At 40.3% G+C, this 13,657-nt stretch overlaps 1 protein-coding gene and 1 non-coding gene across 4 annotated transcripts in view; both read right to left on the bottom strand.

Moving 5' to 3' along the window:
• The window catches only part of PAPSS2 (3'-phosphoadenosine 5'-phosphosulfate synthase 2), a 254,574-nt gene that overhangs the window by 20,970 nt on the left and 219,947 nt on the right, over positions 1–13,657 (bottom strand). For all 3 annotated transcript variants that reach the window (XM_074382526.1, XM_074382527.1, XM_074382528.1), the window contains one exon: positions 9,844–10,049. In XM_074382526.1, the coding sequence (XP_074238627.1) occupies positions 9,844–10,049 (206 nt within the window). The remainder of the gene's footprint in view (positions 1–9,843; positions 10,050–13,657) is intronic.
• Positions 5,007–5,132, bottom strand: LOC120362579 (U4atac minor spliceosomal RNA). Its single transcript, XR_005578438.1, has one exon. It is a non-coding gene; the product is annotated as a U4atac minor spliceosomal RNA (small nuclear RNA).

Raw genomic sequence — 13,657 nt, 5'->3', positions numbered from 1 at the left:
CAAATGTTAGGAGTGAGCCAGGGTTGAAGAATGGTCAAACTAATGAAAAAGAAAAACATGACAACCTTTGTTTTCTATAAGTTTAAATATATTCCATCTGTTATTGAATTATAATCAATTACAAAGCTGTGTCTCTCCTGAGTCACCGATACAAATACTTACAGTCTTACTCCTCAGTCAAACATAAAATGATTTTACAATCCTTCCCCTGATCAAACCCCATATACCTTTCACCACTGTACAAAGACAACTTGGTTACCTGAAATGTTAGCAGAGAAGAGGGAGGCCAGAATGAGTGAGAGAAAGCTGATTTGAAATGCCTAGTAGGAAGACATGAAGATAGTGGTGGTGGACCTCGTTCACAGTCCCTGTTATGCCCAGATACTGGGGCTTACCATGACCTGCATTCCAGAAAGTTTCAGGGAGTGGGGGATTGGGATAGAGCAGTGGTTCTAAACAGAGGCTGATTTAGTCATTCCTGGCCATATTTTACAATATACGAAGATAATTTTAATTGTGACAACTGTAATGCTACTGGCATCTAGTGTACAGAAGCTAGGGATGCTACTAAATATCCTGCATTGCACAGAACTGCCCTCTTGATGAATTATCTAGTCCAAAATGTCAACAGTGCTGAGGCTGAGAAACCCTCAGCACTGAGGGTAGACAGAAGGTAATTATGCAAGGTATTTGGTTGTGTTTTCATGGCTTCTTTTCTAAACTCTGTGTTCAGTCAACGAGAATAGTTTCAAATGCCCATACCTATACATATACTTTCTCCTCATTGCTTAGAGTTGGACTATCAACACAATTTTGAGAGTTGACCCCCAACCCCCTGAGGATGCAGTAATTTATTCTGGACACTAGGGGTCCACCCTATATTGCTCTATCTATTGAGGAAGAGGGCATCAAACCAAATTCATCCACCGCCCAGCCTAAAAACCTGTCTGTGTGAAGAGAAATGTTAAAATTATGCATTTGGCATTTCTGTGATGGGAAGGGACAAAGAGCATCTCTATCCCCAAGGTGGTCCAGCTATTGCCAGAGCTCTGTCCGGCTGTCAGGAAGGGAGATCCAGGGGCTCTGCTTAATTTCCCAGGGCTTTGTGGCCTAGAAGTTCCCGTCCCTCCACCCTTCCTGCCAAAGAAAGCAGGGGAGCCATGGCTAGAGAATTTGCAGAACTGTGCACCAAAAGGAACCAGGGTCAGGCTTCAGAACCCTGGTGAAGTAGCAAATAGGGAATTGCGCTAGGAATCACACATGACAAGAATGCAAAAAGGAGAGGGTGAGCTCAACCACTAGGGTGAAGACTAAGAAAGCTATGAGGAATAGGCTCGAAGAGGCCAAGGAGAGGAAGACTCAAAACGAACAATCTGGAGAAGATGAGGGAATGCACTAATTGGAAAGGCAGGAGCAGCTGAGGGAAGGTGAAAAAGAATGCAAAAGGGGAGAAGAGAGAAGGGAAAGAAACCAGAAAGAAGGAAAGAAATGATGAGTTCAGGAGTTCAGGAAGATAAGGTCATGAGGAAAGCGGGCAGAGAACAGAATAGAATCAAAGAGAAGAAAAACTAAGGCATACAAGAGGAGAATACACACACACACACACACACACACACACACACACATATATTCTCGTGTGTGTGTGTGTGTATATATATATATGCACATTCATTTCTCTGATATCAGTCATAGTCATACAACCTGGGGCTTTAAGGAACCTGTAGATAATGTAGATTTAAATGTTCTCATTTCAGAAAACAAGGCAGTTTTACAGGGGGGAAGTGGCTGAGTTCAAGTGCACAGAGCTTTCTTACCAAAACCAGGACCCAAAATCTCAGACTTCTGCAAACCATATTATTCTTCCCACTGCACCCACTGCCTCTCATCAGTGGCCCCCATGTTGACATTTCAGCTTCACCTGTCACAGGTATGAACAGGGAAAGTCCAAATTACTCTGGAAGGACAAAGAAGGGGCACTCAGTCATGCTTACATGTCATGGGAGTCGGGGCTGACTTTTGAAAGGCGGTAATAAGGTGCAGAGGCCGAGGTGGAAGAAACAGTGTACCAGGCTGAATGATGAGTACGTGTAAAAGTCAGAGACAGCATGATTGAATGAGCAGCTCTAGAAGGACTGGAGGAGGGAATATGTTGGCTGGTGGTGGCAAGAGGCTTTGCAGTAAATTGTATCTTTTTTGTATTATTATTATTATTTTTAGTAGAGACGGGGTTTCACCATGTTGGCCAAGATAGTCTCGATCTCCTGACCTTGTGACACACCTGTCTCGGACTCCCGAAGTGCTGGGATTACAGGCATAAGCCATCGGGCCTGGCAGTAAATCATATCTTAATAAAGGGGTTTCCAAAGAAAGGTTGAATAATTCACTTTAGCTAAAGAGTCGAGATTAGGCGGGAGTAAGAAAAGAGGCAGAGAAGAAATGAAATGTCCTGACTCAAGATGGAACAGAAGAGGAGTGAGCAAATTCAAGCAATACCTGAAAGCTACATTTGGCAGGACTTGGTGACTGAATGAACAAGTGGAGAAGAGAGAAGCAAGAATGGCATCCAGGTTTTGGCCACAGGCCACCACCGGGATGGTGAAGCTGTCACTGAGATAGGAGACATAGCAGGGGGAACAGGCTTGGGGAGAGGTTAAACACGGTTGAGTTTGAGGTACTTGCAGGACATACGCAGGTGGGGCCATAAAGGAAACAGCTCCAATTATCTAATTCAATGGTTCTCAACCTTCACAGCACATCAGAATCATGGAGAGCTTTAACTACCCACCCCTCAACAATAAGACCTGACTCAAAGCCAATTAAATGAGAATCTGTGAGGATGGATCTAGTCATGGGTAATTTGTAAAGCTCCTCAGGTGATTCTGTTGCTGTAACTAACCATATGGTTTTCACTGTGGAGCTAAAGGCTATAAAACTCTCATTCCTGTCTTTCATTGAGAAGTCATATTCTGTTCTCTTGGTTTGTACAAGAAAATGTAGAATGCAAAACAGGAGTAATGATTCTTAGTTACTGCACCAAGAGCATTGTGAGAAATAATTACTACTTGAAAAATCTTTGGGAGCCATAGATGAAAGTCAATAGAGCTCCACCAAGCATTAGTTCTACCAGTTTCACCTGCTCCTCCTGATGATTTCATCTGAGCGAATGGCACATGGTTCTATATTTTGTGACACCAAAGAGAGGGCTGGATGCCTTGAATGGAAGGTCAAGGGTGACACTGGTGATAAGCTCTGTAACAAAGGCAGACCATTTCCTAGTGACTCTATTTTCTTGGCAAATATCACTCCCAGTGCCACATGGAAAAAGAATAAGACCCAGGATTATACTTTTGGGAGTAATGACTGTTAGAAGCTATGAGGTTCTAAAAACCTATATTAAAGTGTTTCTGTGGGTTTCAGAGTGCTAAAAAAAAAAAAGGACAAAACAAAGGGAATTATTTTGCCAAGAAAACTTGTTTGTTTGGTACATGCAATGATCTTCTTCAGTCTCTTTTACTTTTGCACATGGTGTCTGTAGGGTTAGTGGCTTTCTCTCTCTGGTTATCCAAGGCTCATTTCTCACCATTGGCTACTTGGGAATGTTTATCGAGTTCTTCTAATGACTTAAAGGTACAGAGTTACTGACAATATTGTCAAAGCCACAAGTCATGCCACCACTCTCCCTGGCTTCTAAGAAATTCTAAAATTATGAGTTCCATCTGCCAACATACATTGTAAGGCATAATGAAAAAAATACAGGCATACCTCGGAGACATTGCTGGTTCAGTTCCAGACCACTGCAATAAAGTGAATAGTGTAATAAAAGGAATCACACAATTTTTTTGGTTTCCCAGTGCATTTGAGAGTTATATTTACACTATACCATAGTCTACAAAGTGTGCGATGGCATTATGTCTTTAAAATGTAATATATCTTAATTTTTCTTTTCTTTTTTTTTTTTTTTTGAGAAAGGATCTTACTCCTATAGCCCAGGTTCAGTGATGCAATTGTGTCTCACTGCAGCCTCAACTTCCCAGGCTCAGGTGATCCTCCCACCTCAGCCTTGTGAGTAGTTGGTACTACAGGTGTGCACCACCATGCCCAGCTAAATTTCTGTATTTTTAGTAGGGAGATGGTTTTGTCATGTTGCCTAGGCTGGTCTCAAACTTCTAGGATAAAACAATCCACCCACTTGGCCTCCAAAGTGTTGGAATTACAGGTGTGAGCCACCATGCCCAGCCTACTTTAATTTTAAAATATGTTTTTGCTAAAAATGCTAATGATCGTCTGAGCCTTCAGAGTTGTGATCATTCTGCTGGTGGAGGGTCTTGCCTTGTGTTAATGGCTGCTGACAATTCAGGTGATGGTTGCGTAAGCCTGGGGTGGCTGTGACAATTTATTAAAATAAGACAATAATGAAGTTTGTCACATCAATTGACTCTTTATGCCATGAAAGATTTTTCTGTAGCATGAGATGCTGTTTAATAGCATTTTACCCATTGTAGAACTTCTTTCAAAATTGGAGTCAGTCCTCTCAAAGGTTGCCACTGTTTTATCAACTAAGTTTACATAATATCCTTTGTTGTGATTTCAAGAGCATCTTCACCAGGGGTAGATTCCACCTCAAAAAACTGATTTATTTGCTTATCCATAGGAAGCAACTCCTCATCCTTTCAAGTTCTATCATGAGATTGCAGCAATTCAGTCACTTTTTCAGGCTCCTCTTCTAATTCTAGTTCTTTTGCTATTTCCACCACATCTGCAGTTACTTCTTCCACTGAAGTCTTGAACCTCTCAAAGTCATCTATGAGGGATGAAATCAACTTCTTCCAAACGCCCATTAATGTTGACATTTTAACTTCTTTCCATGAACCTCAAATGTTCTTAATTGCATCCAGAAAGATGAATCCCTTCCAGAAGGTTTTCAGTTTACTTTGCCCACATCCATCTGAGAAATCACCATCTAGAGCAGCTATATCCTTACAAAACGTATTTTTTTCTTCGAAATTTTTTTCCAAAATTGCACCAACATAAAGCAGAGTTTTAGTTGATATGAGTGTGATGTTTAAGCGTTAGCAGTACTGCCCTCACTATGCATTCATTGGACAGTAGTACAACCCCAAGAAAAGGATGGTTACAAAATGTATTTCTTAAACAATAAGACCTGAAAGTTGAAATTACTCTTTGATCCATGGGCTGCAGAATGGATATTGTGTTATGCACGAAAGCAAATTAATCTCCTTGTACATATTGATCAAAGTTCTTGGGTAACTAGGCACACTGCCAATTAGCAGTGATATTTTGAAATGAGTCTTTTTTTGAGCAGTCAGTCTCAATAGTGGACTTAAAATATTCAGTAAACCATGCTGTAAACAGATGTGCTATCATCCATGCTTTGTTTTTCCATTTAAAGAACACAGGAAGAATAAATTCGGCACAATCCTTAGGAGGGCCCTAGGATTTTCAGAATGGCCAATGAACCTTGGCTTCAACTTAAACTCACCAGTTATATTAGCCCCTAACAAGAGAGTCAGCCTGTCCTTTTAAGCTTTGAAGCCAGGCATTGACTTCTCTAGCTATACAAGTCCTAGGTGGCATCTTCTTCTAGTAGAAGGCTGTTTCTTCTACACTGAAAATCTATTGTTAGTGTAGCCACCTTCATCAATTGTCTTAGTTAGATCTTCTGGGTGACTTGCTGCAGCTCCTGCAGCACTTGCAGCATCAACTTGTACTCTTATTTTGTAGAGATGGCTTTTTTCCTTAAACCTCATGAACCAACCTCTGCTGGCTTCCGACTTTTCTTCTGCAGCTTCCTCATCTCTCTCAACCTTCACAGAACTGAAGAGAGTTAGGGCTTTGCTCTGGATCAGGTGTTCTGGCTTACGGGAATGTTGTGACTAGTTGGACAAGACCACTCAAACCTTCTCCATATCCATTAAGGAAACCAAAATATTTCACCCCAAAATATATTTCCTTGACATAGTTCAAGATGGCTATTCAGAAGGGCTGGAATATAAAAATAGCTAAAAATATGCCTTTTGTAGGGGACATTTGCATTTGAAGAGAAAATGTATGTTGATGCAGCCAGGCTTTCTCTGAGGGCCTTCCCTTGCCAGATCTAGGAACCTTAACTGAGACTCTCAGGTAAAGAAACATTTACCTCTAAAATTTCATCTATGTAACAAGACCATCTTTGCTAGCTAGGCCTTCTCTTATCTCCCTCCCACAACCTGCCTTACCAGCATAACCTGATTTACTGCCATAACCTGGTTTTGGCCATCCTCTGAGCTCTCATTTTTTCTATAATCTCAGGATGGTATATAAGCTTCTCTGCCCCATCGGGGGTAAGGAGTAATCACTCTGCGATTTTTCCCTTGTGCACTAATAAATCTGGATGCCTCTTCTCTTATTAATCTGCCTCTTGTCAGTTGCCTTTTCAGTAAAATTTCAGGGGGCAAAGGGGAAGTTTTCCCTTGACCCCTACATTGGCAATAAGGCTGCTTTGCTTTCTTATCATTTGTTTGCTCACGGTGTGTAATTTCTTCCAAGAACTTTTCCTTTGTATTCACAACTTGGCTAACTGGCCCAGGAGGCCTATTTCAGCTTTCTACATGCCTTCCTCACTAATCTCAATCATTTCTAGCTTTCGATTTAAAGTGAGAGATGTGTGAGTCTTTTTTTCACTTGAAAACTTAGAGGCCATTGCAGGGTTATTAATTGGCCTAATTCCAATATTGTTGTATCTCAGGAATAGGGAGGTCCAAGGAGAGGGAGAGAGATGGGGGAGTTGAGAAGACAGAACACACACAACGTTTATCAATTAAGTTTGCCATCTTATGGGTGCAGTTTGTGGTGCCCCAAAACAATTACAACAGTAACATCAAAGATAATTGATCATAGATCACCATAACAGATCACAACGATAATGAAGAAATCTAAAAATACTGTGATAATCACCAAAATGTGACACAGAGACACAAAATGAGCACATGCTGCTGGGAAAATAGAATGCACAGTTTCTCAGTGCAGGGTTGACACAAACCTTCAATTTGTTAAAAAAAAAAAAAAGAAAAGAAAAAAAAAAGCAATATCCGTAAATATCTCACTCATAAGTGGGAGTTGAACAATGAGAACACATGGACACAGGGAGGGGAACATCACATACTGGGGCCTCTCAGGGGGTGAGGGGCTAGGGGAGGGACAGCATTAGGAGGAATACCTAATGTAGATGAGGGGTTTATGGGTGCAGCACATCACCATGGCTCATGTATACCTATGTAACAAACATGCACGTTCTCCACATGTACCCCAGAACTTAAAGTATAATAATAATAATAAAAGCAGTATCTGTGAAACATGATAAAATGAGGCATGCCTGTAATCACTTAAGAAACTCTTCAGGTTTTTTTTAGTGCTAGTCATATGTATGTGAATATCAGACTCGAAGGGTAGAAATATCTGAGCTGACATAACCATAACCAAAGGCTACTATTCTTTCAGTCACTGAGTAAAGATAAAATCCCCCCAAATTCCCAAAGCTATATGATTATGATCAGGAAAGAAATAATCAGAGATATAAGTACAGCCCATTACACAATATTCCTCCAGCAGCTCTCAGTCTGTGTCCAGCAATTTCAAGGACTGGCTGACAGCTTCTTTGAGAAACACTGTTCAGATGACTTTGATTTTGATGTACATTAAGATTAAAGATGCTTATCTGCAGGGTGGATAGTTGTGTCCAATAAATGAAAAAGCAGCGGCCGGGCGCAGTGGCTCATGCCTGACTGGCACTTTGGGAGGCCAAGGTGGGTAGATCACCTGAGGTCAGGAGTTCAAGACCAGCCTGGCCAACATGGTAAAAACCTCTCTACTAAAAATACAAAAATTAGCCAGGCATGGTGGCAGGCACCTGTAATCCCAGCTAAATGGGAGGCTGAGGCAGGAGAATAACTTGAACCAAGGAGACGGAGATTGCAGTGAGCCGAGATTCTGTCATTGTACTCCAGCCTGGGAGACGGAGCGAGACTCCATCTCAAAAAATAAAAATAGCCGGGTGCAGTGGTGCACGCCTGTAATCCCAGCACTTTGGGAGGCCGAGGCGGGTGGATCACGAGGTCAAGAGATTGAGACCATCCTGGTCAACATGGTGAAACCTCGTCTCTACTAAAAACACAAAAAATTAGCTGGGCATGGTGGCGCGTGCCTGTAATCCCAGCTACTCAGGAGGCTGAGGCAGGAGAATTGCCTGAACCCAGGAGGCGGAGGTTGTGGTGAGCCGAGATTGCGCCATTGCACTCCAGCCTGGGTAACAAGAGCGAAACTCTGTCTCCAAAAAAATAAATAAATAAATAAATAAATAAATAAAAATAAAAATAAAAATAAAAAAATAATGAAAAAACTGCTTTGCTTGCCATTGACCTTCTGTATTCAGATAAAGAAGGCCTTCAGAGGCCACAAACAGGGGCCTTTAAAAGGTCTTTCCTATCTTGGAACATTTTGTAACAAAAACAAAGACCAAAAGAAGCCGTATCTTTTTGCAGGCTCATGGGACTAGAAGAGACCTTACAGTTATTTTGCATCTGGCCTCTCCTTTTTTTTTTTTTTTTTTTTTTTTTTAATTTGAGACAAAGTCTTGCTCTGTTGCCCAGGATGGAGTACAGTGGCACTTCAGCTCACCACAACCTCTGGCTCCCGGGTTCAAGTGATTCTCGTGCCTCAGCCTCCCGAGTAGCTGGGATTACAGGTGCCCACCACCAGGTCCAGATAATTTCTGTGTTTTTAGTAGAGATGGGATTTCACCATGTTGGCCAAGCTCTTCTTGAACTCTCAACTTCAGATGATCCACTGGCCTCAGCCTCCCAAAGTACTGGGATTAGAGGCGTGAGCCACTGTGCCCAGTCTGGCCTCTCCTTTTGTAAATAAGGAAACTGCTCAGAGACAGGGCATGCCTTGTCCAATCCCAGGCTTTTTAGAGTCTCCTGGGCCTGATAAATGCTCTCTCTTCCTGTGAACATGCTGAACTGGACATGCTGGGAGATTTGAGAAGTCATATAGTAATATATGACTTTTTTCATTTCCACCCTACTGCTCTTATCTTGGATGAGGGATGGCTTTAGCATCCAATTTCACTTATTTTTCTTTATGGGAAGTGAACCACAGTCAGCAACTTCATAAAATCCCATCCCACCCCATCACCAACAGCAATTAGAACCTATGAAGGAATCTGAGGAGTTAGTGTATTTTGCCTTTAGGCAGGACAAACCTTACCTGATCCTATCAGATGAATACATTTTTTCAATCTTAAAAGTATCCACTAACAAAAATGTGGTATCTTCCCTCTGGAAACTCTGCCACTGTCTGTGCTGATTTTTGTTTACTGAAAGAATATTATTGACCCCCTCACTAGCCATAGAGCAAGAACTCGTTCTTGTTCCAGTGTTTAGTTGGGCCCAATCTGTATGAAGATATTTATTTTCCTTGTCCATTTTCAAGATGAACAGGGCTGCCAGCTCAGGTTATGGTTTTGTGCACAGCTACAGCTATTTTGTTCCTCTACTCAGATTGTCAGACTAAATTACTTATCTGGCCCCATTTAGCTGAGGACGCCAGCCATCGCAGAATCTGAGGACTCAAGAGATCTTTGAGACCAGCCCTCAAACAGAAAGACATTCCTTTGCAACTTTCTGAAAACATCTCCAAAGGCAAAACCTGCAAGCTTACCTTAGAAATACATTCTTCCATCTAATCCCAGTTTATCCACGTCCTTTACAAATGAATTAAAAAGAGTTATTTTTCCTCTCAGTTGAACTAGATCAAGAAAGTCCTTCCAAAGGTTTTGTGACTTACTTTGATATGGGGGTGTTTTGCACACGTTGTCCCCCACACACGGGAACAGCGCTCCTCTTTTCTGTGTTCATAGAATTCAGGGTCTCGTAAGACAGCTACCCTCCGTCCACCATATGCCAGGACAAACTTGCTGCACCCTTCCAGCCGTGTCTTATCCTCTGTAGAGAGGGGCAGTACAATGGGGATGCTCATGTTGATCACGCCATCTGTGGAAAGAGACAAGTGATGCATTAAAACTAGATACAAGGTGGGCTTCCTTGGAGCATGATTCAAAAGTACACAATGCCCCTTCCAAACATTTCCTTCAAGAAGCATTAAGACCCATATCCAAGTAGTTGTGTTACTGCACCAGTTTCTCCAGATTCTAAGATGACAAGTCCTTGAAGGGCTTTCCAAAGCACATGGAGCATATGTGAAAAATGGGTTGAGTTTCAAATCATGGAGGTGGCCTCTATAAGTGATCTAACTTTGGAAATGCCTCTTTGTGGGTTCCCTTTTCAAATCTAAGTCCTGACCTCAATGCAGTAGGGAGTTTAACATTTTCCAAAATCCAATTAAATAAAATTAAGTTAGCCAAACAAACCAAAACAAAACTCTCTAGTCTTTCTTGGAAATAAACCTTGTAAAAACGTTAGGCAAGTCTCTTATTCCATCACCTGTTTAGGCTCTATCTGCATACCAACACACTGAATTGAAAAGAAAGAAAAAAATCAGATAATTGATATTAATCTATGGGAATTAGAATATGTATTTTTTTTTATAAGTTACTTATGACAGTGTGTGTTTATCTTTTTTTAATATTAATCAACTACAATCTGGGTAATAACCTCATTCACTTTTTTCTTTAATTTAAAATTTTTAACTTTCATGGGTACAAAATCAGTGTATATGTTTATGGGGTGCATGAGATATTTTGATACAGGCGTACAATACATAATAATCACATCAGGGTAAATGGGGTACCCATCACCTCAAGCATTTATCCTTTGGGTTATAAAAATCCGATTATCCTCCTGATTATTTTTAAATATACAGTTAAATTATCTTGTACTATCAAATATTAGATATTATTCATTCTAACTGCTTTCTATACCCATCTCATCCACTTGTAAAAAATATATTTTCAGCCAGGTGCAGTGGCTTAAACCCAGCACTGGGTAACATGGCCAGACTTCATCTCTACCAAATATTTGTGTGTGTGTGTGTGTGTGTGTGTGTGTGTGCGCGCGTGCGTGTATACACATTTTTTTTAATTAGCTGGACATGTTGGCATGCATCTGTAGTCTCAGCTACTCAGAAGGCTGAGGAAAGAGAATCACTTGAGCCCAGGAGTTTGAGGCTGCAATGAACCCTGATCACTCCACTGTACTCCAGCCTGGGTGCAGAGCAAGACTCAAAAAAACAAACAAAACAAAATCCACTAATCTTTGGGATCCCAAACAAACAGTCCTCCTGATGTTCATGATGGTTTCAGCATAAAATCACCCTTTTTCCCTGCTTCTGCTTCCTCTTTCCTAAATATTTTTGAAGAGACTGGTAATCTCACCTATCTGGGAATCACAGGTCTTGCTAGCACAACCACAATTGAGAATCATCTGTCAGAAATCACAAAGGGGTGAAAAATGACATCAAGTCATTTATTAATTCACATGTACTTTCTCTGGAGTGTGAGCCCCTCTCACCATTATGCTGAGTCTTGCTTTAAGAGGATTTAAATAAACAGGGTGTTCTCATTTCTCAGTATACAGCACAGCAAATGAGAAGGCATTGAATGTGGTATTCAGAGAAGTTACATCTTCAGCAGCAAGAAATGTCAAATGACAGCTTGACCGCAAAGGAAGTGATAGGAAAACTACTGAAAAAACACACATAGAAACTGTGACGGTTGATGTTACATGTCAACTCAGCTAGGCCACAGTACTCAGATATTTAGTCAAAAATTATTCTAGATGTTTCTGTGGAGGTACCTTTTAGATGGGCTCAACATTTAAATCATAGACTTTGAGTAGAGTACCCTTCGGAATGTGAGTGGGCCTTACCCAATCAGTCAAACGCCTAAGTAGAAAATAGACTTGTCTCCCCAGAAGAGGAGAGAATTATGCTAGCAGACAGCCCGTGGACTTGAACCACAGGTCTTCTCAGGGTCTCCAGCCTCCAGTTTTTGGACTTGCCAGATTTTCTACAATCACATGAACCAAATCCTTAAAAATAAATCTCTTTATGTCGTGTGTGTGTGTGTGTGTTTGTGTGTGTGTGATAAAGAGATGTATTATATACCGATACATAGTATGTAGCTATCTATATATAACATATAGTAATCCACACATATATATCAGATATATTATATAATTCAGATATATTACATATCTATATATTACATATAGATATCTATGTATAATATGTAGAAATAAAGCTCTATAATAAAGATAATTTATATATGTATAAAATTAATACATGTATAAAATTAATATACGCATATATATTAATCCATTTAAATATATTAATAAATAAATTTCTATATGCATGTCTACCTAAAGAGGGATGCAGATCCTGTTGGTTCTGTTTCTCTGAAGAATCCTGACTATACAATTTTCTAATGCAGAAACTAAAATACAGAGTTATGGGAGTTCTTTAGTGTGGGAGCCAACAATCCCACAGGCCTCTCAATCTTCCGGGCACCATTACATTAGAGCCCAGTTTAATAAGTGGTAAAATTAATAATGACAGAGTCATTTTTAAGTTTCTTTATATTTAACATATTCTTTCTCTTTTTATGAGTGAATACTTTTTTTTTTAAAGTAAGATTATTTTGAAATGTTTCTAAATAAGATAGTTAAAAGTGTAGTTGGTTTTCAGTGTGGGGCTTAAAAGAATAAAATTTGTCTCTCTAAAAACATCTCAATTCTCAATAATTCTGGATAATGTTTAAAAATTTACAAAATGGGGCCGGGCGCGGTGGCTCAAGCCTGTAATCCCAGCACTTTGGGAGGCCGAGGCGGGTGGATCACAAGGTCGAGAGATCGAGACCATCCTGGTCAACATGGTGAAACCCCGTCTCTACTAAAAATAGAAAAAATTAGCTGGGCATGGTGGCACGTGCCTGTAATCCCAGCTACTCAGGAGGCTGAGGCAGGAGAATTGCCTGAACCCAGGAGGCGGAGGTTGCGGTGAGCCGAGATCGCGCCATTGCACTCCAGCCTGGGTAACAAGAGCAAAACTCCGTCTCAAAAAAAAAAAAAAAAAAAAAAAAAAAAAAAAAAAAAAAAAATTTACAAAATGGTGTTTCTCCTACAATGATGCCCTCACAAATATGCTAGTCTCTCAATTATACTCACAGATGAGAAAATGAGGGCTCACGGTTAAGTGTATAACACAAAAGAATATTAGGGACAATTTTGTTGGGAGTTCCCAAGTTCAAGATTCAGAAGGGAATGAAAGGAAGGTGAATAAAGAAAATATTTAACTCCAGAGAAAACAAATGCAGCTATTTATGGACTTCAGGGAATGTGCCATATATTAATGAAGCCATTTAAACCTAACGTTTCAAAGCAGCATTTAGAAGGCTTCTGACAGAGTTAAAGATTAGCATTCTATTCCTTTGGGGCATAAGACTCCCCCTAGCAGATAAAAAACTAAACTTTCCAGGCATATCACTTTGCACCTTTTAAACATTCTTCAAAGGTTACTAGAACCTAAATAATATAATGGGAAATAGAACAGCAACTCCTGGTAATAAAGAAATACAGTCTATCATAAAATCCTGCAATATACTTTGAGACCTTTTATAAACCACAAATTAGATTCTGTGTACAGA

The sequence above is a fragment of the Saimiri boliviensis genome, chromosome 12 (assembly GCF_048565385.1).
Source record: "Saimiri boliviensis isolate mSaiBol1 chromosome 12, mSaiBol1.pri, whole genome shotgun sequence".
Lineage (NCBI taxonomy): Eukaryota > Metazoa > Chordata > Mammalia > Primates > Cebidae > Saimiri > Saimiri boliviensis.
This window is presented reverse-complemented; position numbering and strand designations above follow the sequence as displayed.